This window comes from Suncus etruscus, chromosome 9, assembly GCF_024139225.1.
Source record: "Suncus etruscus isolate mSunEtr1 chromosome 9, mSunEtr1.pri.cur, whole genome shotgun sequence".
Lineage (NCBI taxonomy): Eukaryota > Metazoa > Chordata > Mammalia > Eulipotyphla > Soricidae > Suncus > Suncus etruscus.
Genome location: NC_064856.1, coordinates 30,279,493 through 30,296,714, shown reverse-complemented (window position 1 = coordinate 30,296,714; position 17,222 = coordinate 30,279,493). Strand labels below are relative to the sequence as shown.

Genomic DNA, 17,222 nt, shown 5'->3' with positions numbered 1-17,222 from the left:
GAGGAAGCACCTGCCTGCACATTCCACCTACAGTGGACACAGAATGCCAGGTTGGCCTCATCCCCAGAAACTACATGAGAAAAGGGGGTGTTTGAGTCTCTGCTACAGGTTGGAAAGCCTGTACAGATTCCCGAGCCCAGAAGTCTCCTTCACAGAGACACATCGAAGTGATAGAAGGTGAGTTAGCATCATTTCGGGCAGAGCGTTTGCTGCTTCCCTTGCTGCTACTCACCAGAGAGGGAGATTCCTTCTGCCAGCCCATAAGGGAGGTAGGCAAAGATGATCATCATGCCAAACTCCAGAGAGGGCGTTTTCCGGAGGTCAATGTGCTTCAGCACGTAAATGACAGTCATTAAGGAAACAGAACTGAGGGGCTGTTAACAGAAGACCGTGTGAAGTCACGGATACAGTGCAATTCTGGGTAGCAGAGATCCAGATTGGCCCGAGGCAAACATTGAAAATTTCTCATGATATATCCTTGTTTTGAGGAAACAGAGGCTGGTGATACAGGACAGGAGTTAATAATGGGGTGTTACTAGCACAAGGCTGGCTCAGTTCAATTTCCAAACACGGGGCTGGGAGTGGCCCTCAAGAACCACCAGGTGTCGCTCCAACAAACCGTACCCCCTAGCAAAAAAAGAACAGGGATGCTGAGACAGCACTGAGTGCCAAATACCGGGCCCGGAGAGATAGCACAGCGGCGTTTGCCTTGCAAGCAGCCGATCCAGGACCAAAGGTGGTTGGTTCGAATCCCGGTGTCCGATATGGTCCCAGGAGTAACCCCTGAGCACCGCCGGGTGTGGCCCAAAAACCAAAAAAAAAAAAAGAATCCTGAGGGCCCGGAGAGATAGCACAGCGGTGTTTGTCTTGCAAGCAGCTGATCCAGGACCAAAGGTGGTTGGTTCGAATCCCGGTGTCCCATATGGTCCCCCGTGCCTGCCAGGAGCTATTTCTGAGCAGACAGCCAGGAGTAACCCCTGAGCAATGCCGGGTGTGGCCCAAAAACAAAAAAAAAAACAAAAACAAAAAAGCAAAAAAAACTAAAATAGCAATGGCTCACAAACAAGAAATCAATCACAAACAGAAATCATCCTAAGCCAGTGCATTTGCTCCCACTAACTTGGGGTTGGGGAATTTTGGGGTTCACATGGCCAGGGCACTGGCCTCCTCTTCCTTCTCTTCTACAAACCCTGCCTGAGATCACAAGTGGGACTGTCAGAATGTTAGGATTCACTCACTGCCCACTAGAATGTCCTTCCTGGGTTTAGGAGTTTTAGGCTCCTGGGATTCACTCATGCCTGGGAGTGGCCCCTGAACTCCAGTTGACTCAGCTTCATCCCAGGGGATGTAGTTTCCCTTTCTTTCCTTTTCTTTTCTTTCTTTCTGGGGTCTGGGAGTTTGAATGCCATACCATGCTTTTTTCTTTCTTTTCCTTCCTTCCTTCCTTCCTTCCTTCCTTCCTTCCTTCCTTCCTTCCTTCCTTCCTTCCTTCCTTCCTTCCTCCCTCCCTCCCTCCCTCCCTCCCTCCCTCCCTCCCTCCCTCCCTCCCTCCTTCCTTCCTTCCTTCCTTCCTTCCTTCCTTCCTTCCTTCTCTCTCTCTCTCTCTCTCTCTCTCTCTCTCTCTCTCTTTCTCTTTCTGTTTTGTTTTGGTCACACCCAGCAAGCTCAGGGGTTACTCCTGGCTCTATGCTCAGAAATCGCTTCTAGCAGGCTCAGGGGACCATATGGGATGCCGGAATTCAAACCACCATTCTTCTGCATGCAAGGAAAATGCCCTACCTCTGTGCTATCTCTCCGACCCCCATTTTTTCTTTTTTTTGAAAAGGATTAATGAGGAGGGAAAACTTTAGTGGATGAGTGTTTCCTTCCCTGTGCTGTTCAATGGTGTACTCAGATGATGTCAGCCAATTCAATGTGCCTAAGACTCTGGGATCAAGGAACAAAGGGACACTCAACAGGATGGCAGGGTACATGCATGTCTCTGGCAAGAGGTTCTTCCAGCCACAGGGAAAGCAGCTGTTGGGAACGAGAGCAGGTGACTGGTGGCTGAGTCTGGGCTCAAGTGGTGGATGGAGTCTGTGCCAAGGCCTGTTGTAAGCAGGATAAATTTTTCAGAGCAATGAGGTGCTGCTAGCTGCACCAATATGCCTCTGTCTTTTCTGCTTGGGAAAGCTTTGGGTAGTTAAACCACAGAACCAGTGCAAATATATCAGCTGGAGCTGACCCTGGAATCTTTTTCTAGTACTTCTGGAAAAACATTTTCAGAAGGGCAAAGATGGGCTCAGTTTGGCCTCTTTAAAGAAAATGACACTTCCAGATTATATAGTAAGAAGAGCATTGTATGGTATTCAAACTCCCAGAACCCCAAAATCAGAGCTGACACCAGCAATATTGTTGTCATTTGGGGGCCACAAACAGCTATTCTTGGTTTGTTCTCTGGAAATCATGTAGGGTCAGGGATTAAACCTAGCAGATCTTAGCCTTCTCAGTCACCTTCTTGGTTTAGTATACACAGTTTTGGGGGGGTAGGTAAGGAGGCCTCCTCAAGAGTGGCCACTTTCCAGCAATACCCAGTGAGCTGGGTTTGCAGTACCAAGTACAAATTCACTGCTTTTTATTTTGAGTCTTTTCTTGGGGGAGGGCAGTCAGTGATACTCCTTGCTCTGTACTAGGGAATCACTCCTGGAAATAATCAGGAGGACCATATTGGATACCGGGGAATCCATCTAAGTTGCCTGCTTACAAGGCAAGAGCCCTACTTGCCATACTACCACTACCAAAATTTCACATGTTAATCTCTGACAGGACAGATAATACAGGGATTAAGGCACTTGCTTGCATGTGGCTGAGTCCGGTTTGATCCCTGGCACTGTATAGGGTCCATGAAGCACCACTAGGAGAGACCTCTGAGCACAGAGCCAGAAGTAAGCCTTGAGCACTGCCCGGTGTGCTCCTCCAAAAACTAAAAAAATATAGAATAAAAATAAATTTGGGGCCAGAGCAGTAGCGCAGGTCGTAAAGCATCTAGCCTAGGACGGACCGCGGTTCGATCCCCCACCGTCCTACATGGTTCTCCAAACCAGGAGCGATTTCTGAGCATATAGCCAGGAGTAATCCCTGGCCGTCACCGTTGTGACCCAAAAAAAAACAAACAAACAAAAGTAAAATAAAATCAATTAATTAAAAATATTTAAGTCCTTATAAACAAAACTACGCATAAAAACCATCTTTCTTTCTTTTCTTTTCTATTTTTGTTTTTGTTTTTTTTTTTTTTTTTTGGGGGGGGAGCCCACACCCGGCGGTGCTCAGAGGTTACCCCTGGCTATCTGCTCAGAAATAGCTCCTGGCAGGCACGGGGGACCATATGGGACGCCAGGATTCGAACCAACGATCTTGGGTCCTAGATGGCTGCTTGCAAGGCAAAACTGCTGTGCTAGCTCTCAGGCTCCATCTTTTCTTTTTGGTTTTTGGGTCACACCTGGCAGCTCTGGGGTTACTCCTGGCTCTCTGCTCAGAAATCGCTCCTGGCAGGCTCAAAGAACCATATGGGATGCTGGGGTTTGAACCACCGTCCTTCTGCATGCAAGGCAAATGCTTTACCTCTATGCTATCTCTCCGGCCCCTCTTTTTTTGTTTGTTTGTTTTTTGTTTTTTTTTTTTGGTCACACTTGGCAGCGCTCAGGGGTTACTCCTGGTTCCATGCTCAGAAATCGCTCCTGGCAGGCTTGGGGGACCATATGGTATGCCAGGATTCAAACCAATAACCTTCTGCATGAAAGGCAAACGCCTTACATCCATGCTATCTCTCAGGCCCCAAGAACCATCTTTCAAACTAAACCTTGGATGGGATTCGACCCTTTAAGGGCCAGGAGTTCCTTCTCATCAGGGGCCGAGTCCGTATAGGGAGGAGGATATGAGGGCAGAGATGAGGCCCGTGAGTGTGCCCAGTGCAGCAGAGCCGAAGAACATCTTGAGGAAGTAGCCCAGGGCTTGCAGAAAAGTTTGCCACCCACTGACATCCGACATATTTTTTCTTGTTAAACCTTCAGCTGTGCTAGGAGATGAAAAAAAAACACAAAAAGAAATTAAAAGGTTGCAGAGACACACTATTCTCAGAGAGATGCAAGACAAGCCACTAAAATTCCTGGGTATGCCAGTTATCCAGCTGAAGACTCCCAGAAGGGGGGCAAGCCAACTCCCCGCTCTGCTAAAGCCTTGGTAGCAGCAACCAGACCTCACTGTTACTGCCAAACCAATGGCCCAACTTCATTGTTTTATGACTAATCTCTGCAGAGATATTAAATTGACAAACACTCCAGGTATCAGGTATAACAGTTTTGGAGCTGAAAACTCTGGAGTGTTTTCAGAGTGGGGTTGGGAGGCCTACATCCCCAGTACTTCTGGAAATCCTGGCAGCCATAGTCACTACTGTGTCTGCCCACTGGCCCAGCCTCCAATCCTGTCCAAATTGCTCAATACCATCACCTGAGTAGGAACATGGCAAATTAGATGGACAAAGTAGCATAGACGCTACATAAGCTCCATAAATAAAAACAACACAGAAGGCTCGACTAGCAACAAACAGTTTAGTAAACCCTGAGACAATGACGTAATGACCCTACTGTGAGATATAACAATTTTCTCAAATTTTCTTTCACTTAAGTTTTTTTTTTTTGGGGGGGGAGGGTCACACCTGGTGGCGCTCAGGGGTTACTTCTGGCTCTGCACTCAGAAATCACTCCTGGCAGCCATTGGGGGGGTGGGAACTATATGGGATGCCAGGATTTGAACCACTGTCAATCCTGGATCAGCTGCTTGCAAGGCAAATGCCTTACCGCTGTGCTATCTCTCAGGCCCCCTCACTGTTTTTTTTTTTAATATGTCATTACCATTTGTTATAAGAAACAATGTAATATAAGTTATTTTACATTGCTTGATATACATATATTGTTGCAAGTCAGCCCCTGAAGAGGTTGACTGATGGAGGGATGGAGGATGAGGTCTTTCCCCTCCAGCTCGGAGCACGCATCTGCCACCCTGTTCAGCCGGTGGTCCTGAGGTGAAGTGGCCGGTAAAAGGCTAGCAGTCAGGCTTGTGAAAATTCAGCTTTATTCGGAGGACAAGACTGAAGCCCAAAGCCTCAGCATCAGTTCCAGCCAAAAGCCCCTCGCCTTCCACAGACCCTTGCTTTTATCCCCCAGAATCAGGTACCACCCAATGGTGGAATCAGAATCAGGTACCACTCTAGGGTGGGGACAGAATGCCAGGACACACCCTAGTGTAGGGCACAATCACCAATCAGGGTAGGGTCAGTAACATAATAATCCCACAAAATGTTTACATACACAACAATATATAAATTATTTTATATTTAAGGGGGCAGGCTTTGGGGGATGGGAAACTGGGAAACTACCAGAGAGAAGATCACACTGGTGATGGGATTGGTGTTAGAACATGGAATACCTGAAACTGTATTATGAACAACTCTGTAAACCAGTGCTTAAATAAGGTAATTAAAAAAAAAAAACAACTACTCTGGGCTGGAGAGATAGCACAGTAGTAAGGCATTTGCCTTGCATGCAAAAAGATGGTGGTTCGAATCCTGGCATCCCATATGGTCCCCCGAACCTGCCGGGGGCGATTTCTGAGTGTAAAGCCAGGAGTAACCCCTGAGTGCTGCTGGGTGTGATCCAAAAACAAAACAAACAAACAAAACAAAAAAAAACTACTCCCCCCACAGGGCCAGAGAGAGATAGCAAGCGGTATGGCATTTGCCTTGCATGCAGCTGACCCAGGAGTGACTTAGTTCAATTCCTGGCATCCCAGAAGTCCCCCAGCCTGCCAGGGGCAATTTCTGAGTGCAGAGCCAGGAGTAACCCCTGAGCACTGCTGGGTGTGGCCCAAAATCCAATCAATCAATAAAATAATAAAGTTAAAAAAAAACTACTGCCCCCCAATAGGTTACAAAAAAGTTACAAGACATTCATTTACAAACCAAAAAAATGGGTGTTTGGGCCCGGAGAGATAGCACAGCGGCATTTGCCTTGCAAGCAGCCGATTCAGGACCAAAGGTGGTTGGTTCAAATCCCGGTGTCCCATATGGTCCCCTGTGCCTGCCAGGAGCTATTTCTGAGCAGACAGCCAGGAGTAACCCCTGAGCACTGCCGGGTGTGACCCAAAAACCAAAAAAAAAAAAAAATGGGTGTTTGCCTTGCATACCCTGAGTCTTCCAGGAGTAATTTCTGAGCACAGATCCAGAAGCAGGAGCTAGAGAGATAGTACTTCGGTAGGGCATTTGCCTTGAATATGGCCAACCCAGGTCAGACCTGAGTTCTATTCCTGGCATCCCATATGGTCCCCCAAGCCTGCCAGGAGCGATTTCTGAGCTCAGAGCCAGGAGTAACCCCTGAGTGCCACCGGGTGTGACCCTCCCCCCAAAAACCAAAAAAAAAAAAAAAAACAAAAAAAAACAGAAGTAACTCCTGAGTGCTGTGGCCTTTGGGTGTGGCCAAAAAAATTTGACTCAAAAATTTTTTCTTCCTAAATTCTGATTTATTTGTTCCCTCATTCACTCATTTAAGGAAGCTATTTTTCACTTGTTCTCCTAGTTTTGGGGTGGGGCTCAGAGATGAGAGCATAACCACAACCCTCCTCACAAAACCCATACTTTATAGGAGCCAGGAACAAGGAGGAGGAAAGATGTGTTAACAGTGAGGGTGGAATGATATTGCATCCACATCAGGGAGTGAAAGGAAGTCTTTGAGTACACAAGGTCTGAAATCCATGCAGTAGAGAAAGCCAGTGAACTGAAGAAGCAGGCAGGAGGAAAGCAGAGGAGACCCAGAGCTGAGCATTGGGGGCTCTTCCAGCCCAGGCAGTTTGAGGTATAGTTGGCACAGGTGGGGAACAGTAACAGACAGGAAATGATGCATGGCAGGCACAGGTGGGAATGACAGAAAAGGACATGATATACCTCGAGCACAGGTGGGAACAATGACAAACAGGCACATGTGGGGGATAGTGAGAAGAGATAGGAAGTGCTGCATGGCAAGTGCAGATAGGAATAGTGATGGACAGGAAGTTATGCATGGTGGCACAGGTGGGAACAGTGGCAGATAGGAAGTGATGCACAGTGGGCACATGTGGGTACAGTGAGGAGAGACAGGAAGTAATGCATGGCAGCCACAGGTGGAAACAGTGAGGAGAGACAGGAAGTGATGAACAGTGGACCCAGGTAGGAGACAGTGAGATGAGACAGGAAGTGATGCATGGTGGGCACATATGGGGGAGAGTTAGAAAAAACAAGAAGTGATGCATGTCAGTGAAGGTGGGAACAGTGAAAAGAGACAGGATAATGGTCCCAGGTAAGCAGTAGAATGTAAAAAAACCTTTTGTGGTTTTGTTTGGAGGGGTTGGAGCTACACCTGTTCTTGGAGCAAAGGCCCCTGGAGTAGCAAGTGCCTTAATGCTGTACTAGGTTCAGCTTGGGTACAGGCATGCCATGTGTGTACCATGTGTATGCATGTGTGAGGGTGCAGGTGTGTTCCATGTGTATGTGTGTAGGAATGCCAACTGTTCTATTTTTGTGTGCAGTGTATGTGTGTGGGTATGCCATGTATCTGTATTGTGCGTGTATGCACGTGTGGGTGGTGTGCATACGTGGGTGTGCAGTGTGCATATGTGTTTGCGTCATGTGTACATGAGTGTGGTTGTGTCATGTATGTGCTCAAACCTAACACTGAAGCTCTGGCATGGAGTTCAAGTAGAAGGCACTGAGGGAAATGTCACTAGTGCAAGCTGAAGGGTAGATTTTGGAAGTGTCAGAAATGAAAAGAACTTTTTCACAGTGATAGAACAAAATAAAGTGTCAGAAGTCATTGAGTTCATTATACTATCAAAATGGATTTTTATGAAGCCCTCTGTGCTGATTCTACTTTCTATCATTCAAATCCATCCACTTCTCTCCCTTCTTCCACCTTCTTCCCACTCCCTTTTTCCTTTCCCTCCTCTGGAGTGCATCAACAGCCCCCACTGACTCCCGTTCCTTCCTCCCACTCCCCCTCCCTGGCATAGGCACCATCAGAGGGCATCATTCACTTTGTTTCTGAGATCCCAGGCCCGTGTCACTCCCCTGGTACACCTTCCCCACTTAGGGACAGCTCTCCTAGCACCCACGGTCTTTTTTTTTTTTTTTCTTCGGTTTTTGGATCACACTTGGCAGCGCTCAGGGGTTACTCCTGGCTTCATGCTCAGAAATCGCTCCTGGCAGGCTCGGAGGACCATATGGGACGCTGAGATTCGAATCGATGACCTTCTGCATGAAAGGCTAACGCCTTACCTCCATGCTATTTCTCCGGCCCCCAACACCCACGGTCTTGTATCCTGTGTCTACCTGCTCCATTGTGAAGTGGTCAGGATCAAAGGCAGAGCTTCACACCCAATCAGACACACAACATCTTGCTGAACCATAAGTGCAACCCCCAAAACCTCAATAGTGACATTTACTCATGAGTTGATATGCTATAAAATGGGTTACTATAAATAGGAAAGCTGGGCCTAATGACCTTAGGAGGCCCTTTGTAATCATGCATCATCCAAGAAAACAAAAATAAGATCCTAAGAAATTCTACAAAAGGAAAACATTTCTGCAATTATTTTTCAAAAAAATCTTGGAGGGCTCAAAAGGCTGGAGTACATCCTTGCACATGGGAGCCCTGGGTTTGATCCCCAATGTCACATGGTTTCTGGAGACATCCAGGAGAAACCATTGAACACAGAGCTGGAAGTAGCCCTTGAGCACTGCCAGGTGTGACCCCAAAAATCAAACATTATCCAGACTCACCGAACACACAATTACCTCCTCCCCTTTTCCTCAGTATCTCACAGACTAACACCTAACTTGGGTACCTAATAGGGGTCCTGGTGGGAAAGAGGTTTGCAAGGCTGAGACCCCAGCCTCCTGCAGGCCACTACCCAGTCGCTGGGCCTGGGGCCCAGCTGCACCACTGCTTCCCCCTTATGCACTGACAGTAACTGGGGTAGAGGGCCACAGCCTGGGTTGGCAGCAGATCTAGGATGTAGCCCACACTTTTTAGCCTATTAACTTTCTACCCAATTCAAGTTGTGGTGCTTAACCCTAAAAGTATCACAGAATACTAGCCAGAGTGATAGCACAGTGGGGAGGGCGTTTGCTTTGCATGTGGCCATCCTAGGTTCAGTTTCTGGCATCCTATATGGTCCCCCGAACCTGCCAGGAGTAATTTCTTCCTTCCTTCCTTCCTTCATCCTTCTTCCTTCCTTCCTTCCTTCTTCCTCCTTCCCTTCCTTCCTTCCTCCCTCCTTCCTTCCTTCCTCCCTCCTTCCTTCTTCTTCTTCTTCCTTTCTCTTTCTTTCTTTCTTCTTTCTTTCTTTTTCTTTCTTTATTATCTTTCTTTCTTTCTTACTCTTTCTTTCTTTCTTTCTTTCTTTCTTTCTTTCTTTCTTTACTTCTTTCCTTCTTTCTTTCTTTTACTCTCTCTCTTTCTTTCTCTCTCTCTTCTCTTCTCTTTCTTTCTTTCTTTCTCTTCTCTTTCTTTTTTTTTCTTTCTTTCTTTTCTTCTTTCTTTCTTTCTTTCTTTTCTTTCTTTCTTTCTTTCTTTCTTTCTTTCTTTCTTTCTTTCTTTTCTCTCTCCTCTCTTCTCTCTCTTCCTTTCTCTCTTTCTCTTTATCTTTCTCTCTTTCTTCTTCTTCTTCTTTCTTTTTCTTTCTTTCTTTCTTCCTTCTTTTCTTCTTTCTTTCTTTCTTTCTTTCTTTCTTTCTTTCTTTCTTTCTTTCTTTCTTTCTTTCTTTCTCTCTCTCTCTCTTTCTTTCTTTCTTTTTGCAGGGGGTGGGCACACCTGATGATGCTCAGGGGTTACTCTTGGCTATGTGCTCACAAATCGCTCCTGGATTGGGGGACCATACGGGATGCCGGGGGATCGAACCATGGTCTGTCCTAGGTTAGCATGTGCAAGGCAAATGCCCTACTGCTTGCGCCACCACTCCAGCTCCCAGGAGTGATTTCTGAGCCCAGAGTCAGGAGTAACCTGAGTGCTGTCAGTGTGGCCCAAAAACCTAAAAAAAAAAAAAAAGGAATCACACAACATTGCCTTGGAGGCCCCTTTTTATTTTCCCCAAGTGGGAGAGAATAAAAGATTTCCTCTAAAGCAATTATTGCAAGATTTAATTGTCATAGTAACATACCAAAGCTAAAAATAATTTCATTAAATTTCCAAAAATCATGGAAGAACAACTTCTGGCTCTGAACACAACCTGTACGGGGCCTTGAATGCTCAGGGAAGTGAGAAAGAGCTGGCCTGAGCCCCACAGTCAGGACGGACATAGTCTGTACTTGAACCCATTTTGGCCTGACTCCCCAAATTGGACTCTGCATTGTAAAATTTCCTGTCATTGCAGCCTGAGAATTTTATTTTGGTAGGAAAGGGCACTGCAGGTGGGACTCAAGAGTTGCTATTATTTCTAGCCTCCTAGAAATAATAAAAGAAAACTCTCCATAGAGATGCTGAGCAAAGGGCTCCTGGAGCCAGGTGCCCAGGAAGTGGGCCATCACAGACATTCTAGTCTCAAAGAACAGACTAGCCCTGAAAAGGCTTTTCATTTTGTCTGCGTTGCCCTGTCAGGGGCTCTGCTCCACTTGCTCTGACCAGCTGCATGTTTTCTTTTTTTTTTTTTGGTTTTTGGGCCACACCCGTTTGACGCTCAGGGTTACTCCTGGCTATGCGCTCAGAAGTCGCTCCTGGCTTGGGGGACCATATGGGACACCGGGTCTGTCCTAGGCTAGTGCTGGCAAGGCAGACACCTTACCTTTAGCGCCACCGCCCGGCCCCCAGCTGCATGTTTTCTAATTCCTTCAGCTAAACTGTTTAGATTCCTCCTTGCTTCTAGTGAACTGCACCGAGGATTGAGGTCAAGGATATATTCCCCCCTCAGAAATGGTGTATAACAGGGTCTGGAGCGGTAGTGCAGTGGTAAGGTGTTCGATCCCCCGGAGTCCCATGTGGTCCCCCAAGCTAGGAGCGATTTCTGAGTGCATACCCAGGAGTAACCCTTGAGCGTCACTGGGTATGGACATCCCAAAAAAACCAAAAACAAGGGGGCCGAAGTGGTAGCGCTAGAGGTAAGATGTTTGCCTCACAAGCTCTAGCCTGGGACGGACTGCTGTTCGATCCTCTGGCATCCCATAAGGTCCCCCAAGCCAGTAGAGCGAATTCTGAGTGCATAGCCAGGAGTAACCCCTGAGCGTCAACGGGTGTGGCCTAGAAACCAAAACCAAAACCAAAACATAAACAAAGAAATGCATATGACAGCAGCTTGGATTAATTTTCTCTTTTTTCTTTTTGTGTTTCTTCAAATTAATTTGATATTTTCTTGACATTTTGTGATTTTTTTATTTGCATCTGAGCCATATTTAGCAGTGCTAGTGAATGGGGCTAGGGCTACTTGCTGAGCACTGACTATTCCCCCCCCCCCCCCGTGTTTCTTGGTGGGACGACGGGCTTTCTCTTTAGTCCTACTTTTTTGTGTGTGTTTTTGGGTCACATCAGTTGTAATCAGGGATTACTCTTGGTTTTTGCTTTTTTTTTTTTTTTTTTGGTTTTTGGGCCACACCCAGTGATGCTCAGGGGTTACTCCTGGCTATGCGCTCAGAAGTCTCTCCTGGCTTGGGGGACCATATGGGACACCGGGGGATCGAACTGCGGTCTGTCCTAGGCTAGCACTGGCAAGCCGGCAAGGCTTACTCTTGGCTCTGCACTCAGGAGTTACGCTTGACAGTGCTTGAGGGACTATATATGTGGTTCCAAGGATTGAATGTGGATTGGCTGCATCCAAGGTATGCTATACTCTTGCTCTGGACCCAAGGACCTATGGGTTCTTTTTATATTTTTACTTAATTTTATTTATTTTTTGTAGGTAATAATATTTTTTTTGGTTTTGTAAAATAAAAGTATATTTAGAAAACGCAAAAAATTAAAAAAAAATGAAGGTTCAAACATTCTCGGGATACTAGGAAGACAAATTTCCCACCTGCTTCCTTCCACCTCTCTGGCATCAAACTGTGTTTGGGATAACAAACTTTTTTTGAATTTGGAAGAAAGGGGAGTCTTTACTCTCTCCTAGGGCTGCTTGGCTGCCAGCTGGTTTGTCTCTGTGTGCCTCTTGCCTACCTTCGGCACCCTTGCCCAGGTCCCCTGTGGAATCAGGGATGGTACTGTGCAGAGGGCAAGAGGGCATGTCAGCTGGTGCAGACACATGATGGTGGTGGCAGTGATGGGGGGGCATGAAGGTGAGTCAGCCAGAAGGAAGTAGGGAGGAGTAAGAGAAGGGAGGGCAGAAGGAAGAAAGCCAAAGAAAGGGAGGGTGGCACCAGAGGGAAGAGAGGCGGGGTTTGGGAGATGGGTCTCCAGTGTCTGGTCACCATCAACTCTTGTCTGGAGGAGGCTCTCTGTGCATTTATTTTTTCTTCATACTGTCTAGGTATTCCTGTTGGGACACTGCCAACACTGATGCTACGATCTCATCATCATCCCAGTCGTTCAGACCAAAGGCTGAAGGAGACATCTGCTGAATGAGAGCCCGGCATTCCAGAGCAGGATAGGGGGAGACAAGGGGGGAAGAGGACCGGTCAACCCCTGCTGAGAACTGGCTGCTTGTACCTGGTGCACAGGGTGAAGGAGGTTTGGCAAGAGCTAAAACAGTGCCTGGAGAAGGGGGCTTGATACCCAGCTCAGAGGGCAGTTCTGGTTGCTCTGGTGATGAGGCTGAGCTCCGCTGCCGTGGAGACCGGCTGGTCCACTCCTCCAGGCCACTGGAAGCTGCTGCTGTGGCAGAACTGCATGTGGCGCTGGCTTTTCGTGGCTTGCTAGGGCCACGGACCTGATGGGCCTGTTTCTCTTGATCCCGAAGCCACTGCAAGTAAGATTCCCGTGCCACCTGCTCCTCGATGGCTTCGTTTGTTGCTTCCCAGTCTGTAGCCCTCTTCTTGTCTTCCAGCATCTGCTGCTCAATCCAAGACTCCTCTGATGTCTTTATGGCATTCTTCATTAGGGACTGTTCGGCAAACCCTGGTTTGAAGGATGGCAGGCCCAGTCCCACACCAATGGTAGCCTTGTTGGGATTCACCACTGAATTATAGTGAATATTCCGATGGTAACTAACCCGAATGGGCTCATCCTCATTTTGATGGACCCCATGGAATGTGTTGATGGGTTCTGTACTGTACTGGTAAACTTCCACAGGCCGGTTGTATATCTCTGCCATGGCTTGCATCTCAATGTGGTTGCCATGGCAGTTGTTTTTCCGCTTCCGGTTGATGTAGGTAGAGAAGTCCTCTGTGATGTAGTTGGAGAAGTAGTCAGCATTCTTCATCAGATAGTCCATGCAGTGTTTTCGTACAACCTCTTGCATGTCCTGGTCTCCATACACCTGGTCAGCTACAGCCCGGAAAAGACAGGCGCCGTCCTCCTTCATTTGCTTGATGATGAAGCCCTTCTTGTCCCTCAGGGCCTTTTCAAACCAATGCTCCTGCTGCTCCACGGTGGCGGGGTCCATGGCCTCCATGCGTGCTGCCGCCGCCTCGTACTCATCCTCACTGTTGTAACCCGCACCGACCTCCTCATGCTGCGGACTGGCCCCGCCGACTGCCCCGACCACCGGAGACTGGCGGCGCCGCTTGCTGCGCCCGGAGCCCGAAGAGCAACTCCCCACGCCCGCGGGCCCACCTACGCCCACCACCATGCCGGCTGCCCCAACGGCCGCAGCAGCGGCACCCAGTGCGTCGCCGGCCTGCCGCACGGGGGAGGGGAAGACGGTTGAGGCCGGAGGTCCTGCCACGGAACTGGGGGCAGCTTGGGGCCCAGGCAGCGGGCCCTGGGGAGGCGGGGAGACCCGGTGCCGGAGCCCCACCACGCTCGTGTCACGGTCTCGGTCACCGCCGCCCTCTTTTTAGCATATCTTTATTTAAGCACCATGATTTCAAATATGTTTGTAGTTGGCTTTCAGTTAAAAAATGAACACCCCTCCCTCACCAATGCAACCTTCCCACCATCAATGCCCCAACCTTTCTCCTCCCCCACCCGGACCTATGGGTTCTAAAGTCAATTTTACACAGCATCTTCAATTGCGGCAACTAGTAGGAGCATTCTTCTCAACCACTGATTGAGAATTGGGGCTCAAATTCTCACTTGAGAATTTGAGGAAAAGTAGGTGCTAAAACGTAGGTGGGGAAAAGTAGATGCTAAAAAGCTGGTTCTCCTTTCCTTATTACCCCAAACCCAGATAATCTCTCTTTTTTTATTTTTTTTTTGGGGGGGTCACACCCGGCAGTGCTCAGGGGTTACTCCTGGCTCTATGCTCAGAAATTGCTCCTGGCAGGCTCAGGGGACCATATGGGATGCTGGGATTTGAACCACCACCCTTCTGTATGAGAGGCCTTACCTCCATGCTATCTGTCCAGCCCCAAACCCAGATAATCTTTTTTTTTGTTTTGTTTTGTTTTTGGGTCACACCCGGCGTTGCTCAGGGGTTACTCCTGGCTGTCTGCTCAGAAATAGCTCCTGGCAGGCACGGGGGACCATATGGGACACCGGGATTCGAACCAACCACCTTTGGTCCTGGATTGGCTGCTTGCAAGGCAAACGCCGCTGTGCTATCTCTCCAGGCCCAGATAATCTTCTTGGCTTGTCTACATAGAAACAAAATAAAGAGATCCTCAGGCACTGAGACGCAAGAGCTAAGCTCACTTACTTGGTCAGGACAATAGAGACGGCGTCGTTGAGGATGCTCTCCCCAAACACCAGCATATTGAGCACAGGGTCCACATGCAGGGCGTTGAAAATAGCAATGGTAGCCACTGGGTCCACGGCAGAAATGAGGGAGCCAAAAGCAAAGCTATGAAGACAAGAGACAGGAAAGGGGGGCTCTGGTGCTTGAACAGCTGGGCCCCCAGCTTGGATACTGCAGTGTAAGGCCACTGCAGTGAGAGAGCACAGGCCTGCCACTGCAGGAGCACCTAGAGAGATGGTATGTTCAGAATACTTGTACCATCTAGAATGTACCATATTTGGGGGTTGGGGCAATGACGGGCCCACTTTAAAGGGAGCTTGTTTTGTTTTGTTTTGTTTTGGTTATTGGATCACACCTGGCAGCATTCAGGGGTTACTCCTGCTCTATGCTCAGAATTTGCTACTCGGGGACCATATGGGATATTGTGATTTGAACTAACGTCCTTCTGCATACAAGGCAAATGCCCTACCTCCATGCTATCTCTTTGGTCTCTAAAGGAAGCTTTATAACAGGTTGATTTTTTTTTTTTTTTTTTGGTTTTTGGTTTTCAGGTCACACCCAAAAAAGCTGTACTCAGGGTTTATTCCTGGCTCTTCGCTCAGCAATCGCCCCTGGCAGGCACGGGGGACCATACGGGATGCTAGGATCTGAACCACCATTCGTCCTAGATCAGCTGCATGGAAGGCAAATGCCCTAATACTGTACTATCTCTCTGGTCCCCTGGTTGTTTTTTTTTTTAGGCTTTTGGGCCACACTCAGAGGTATTCATAAATTACTCCTGGCAGGCTATGGGACCTTATGGAATGGTGGGAATTGAACACAGGTTAGCTGTATACAAGGCAAATGTCCTACCCACTGTACTAATGCTATGGCTCCAGAACATGCTAATTTCTTTTGGTTTTTGTTTGTTTGTTTGGGTATCATAACTAGCTATGTTCAGGGGTACTCCTGGCAGGTTTGGGGGACCATAAGGGATGAAGAAGATGAAACACTTAGGTTGGGCTACGTGCAAGGCAAACACCTTCCTGCTGTGCTATCACTCTGGTTCTGAATATGCTGATTTCTACTGTGAAAACTAATCAAGACTGTATTTGGACCTATGAAAGACAGAGATTTTGTTTAAGTCCACTAGAGACTTCCTGGCCTTCCTGATCAGAGCAGGCATAAGTGTGATGCTTTGGGGGCCTCTACCAAGTGGTCTAGGAGCTCTAGCATGTGATCTCTGCTTTGCCTCTTACTCATGTATGCTCTACCCCAAATTCCACTCAAATCTGCAACAAAAAAGTACTGAAGGGCCGAAGCAATAGCACAGTGGTAGGGCATTTTCCTTGCACATGGCCAACTTAGGTTCAATCCCCACATCCCATATTGTCTCCTGAGCCAGCCAGGAGCGATTTCTGAGCACAGAGCCAGGAGTAACCCCTGAGCCCCACTGGGTGTGACCCAAAAACAAAAATAAACAAACAAACAAAAAGAAATAAAGTACTGAACTCCAGGGTACACTGGGGCTGAGGGCTAGGAGCCAGTGTAGTAGAACCCCCCCACCCCCGAGCTTCCCCTAACATGGTTGGTTCTCCCTGCTAGTGCCCATGAGGGCTGTCTGCTTGCCCAGCTGCCACTTCCTAGATACCAACTCAATCCACAGCAGCCAACACATTTCTCTGCCCCATGACATAGAAGGGTGCTGGAAGACACCCAGGGGAAGGAGTTGGTCCTAAGTTAGTGAATAATGATGGATATACTTGCCAGGAGTAGGAGTAGTTCTGCACAGCCTCTCCCTCTCTCTCTCTCTTCCATTCCATGGGTCCCCAACTGGCTGGTCTGGCTTTATACCTACTGCCTCAACAATGAGCAGCCCTGGCTGGTCCGATGGCAGTGGTTTATCAGAACTTATTAATGTTAGTATTACAAAAGTTGGTATATAACCCCCCTACTGCTCAATTTAACTGGCTTAAAAAAACAACAACAACGAGCAGCCCTTAGACCACACGAGACAACATACAGCCCAAAGGGCTGCCTTGAAACCTAAGTCAGACACTGGCCTAGTGTTCCCTCACTGAATTCATGGTCTGGGACAGGGAAGCATTGGCTGCCTTGCTACTTGAATTTCTATTTTAAAATAATTTTGGGAGAATTTCTGTTTTATTAAAAAATGTTTTTTGGGGCCCGGAGAGATAGCACAGCGGCGTTTGCCTTGCAAGCAGCTGATCCAGGACCAAAGGTGGTTGGTTCGAATCCCGGTGTCCCATATGGTCCCCCGTGCCTGCCAGGAGCTATTTCTGAGCAGACAGCCAGGAGTAACCCCTGAGCACCGTTGGGTGTGACCCAAAAACCAAAAAAAAGAAAAGAAAAAAAATGTTTTTGGGGAGCCGGTGAGATAGCATTTGCCTTGCATGAAGAAG

The 17,222-nt window shown here is 47.9% G+C and overlaps 2 protein-coding genes across 2 annotated transcripts in view; both read right to left on the bottom strand.

The window, feature by feature from the left end:
- The window catches only part of SLC9A8 (solute carrier family 9 member A8), a 101,204-nt gene that overhangs the window by 17,414 nt on the left and 66,568 nt on the right, over positions 1–17,222 (bottom strand). Inside the window, exons 8-10 of the mRNA XM_049781369.1 lie at positions 14,782–14,925; positions 3,916–4,054; positions 233–338 (exon numbers count right to left, since the gene is read on the bottom strand). Of these exons, the coding sequence (XP_049637326.1) occupies positions 233–338; positions 3,916–4,054; positions 14,782–14,925 (389 nt within the window). The remainder of the gene's footprint in view (positions 1–232; positions 339–3,915; positions 4,055–14,781; positions 14,926–17,222) is intronic.
- Positions 12,004–13,783, bottom strand: LOC126019144 (OTU domain-containing protein 5-like). The gene has a single exon (XM_049781340.1). The coding sequence runs from the start codon at positions 13,771–13,773 to the stop codon at positions 12,490–12,492; it is 1,284 nt and encodes a 427-aa protein (XP_049637297.1). The 5' UTR covers positions 13,774–13,783; the 3' UTR covers positions 12,004–12,489.

Coding starts and splice junctions, on each gene's coding strand:
- LOC126019144 (XM_049781340.1), bottom strand. CDS start 13,773: ATGGTGGTGGGCGTAGGTGGGCCCGCGGGCGTGGGGAGTTGCTCTTCG.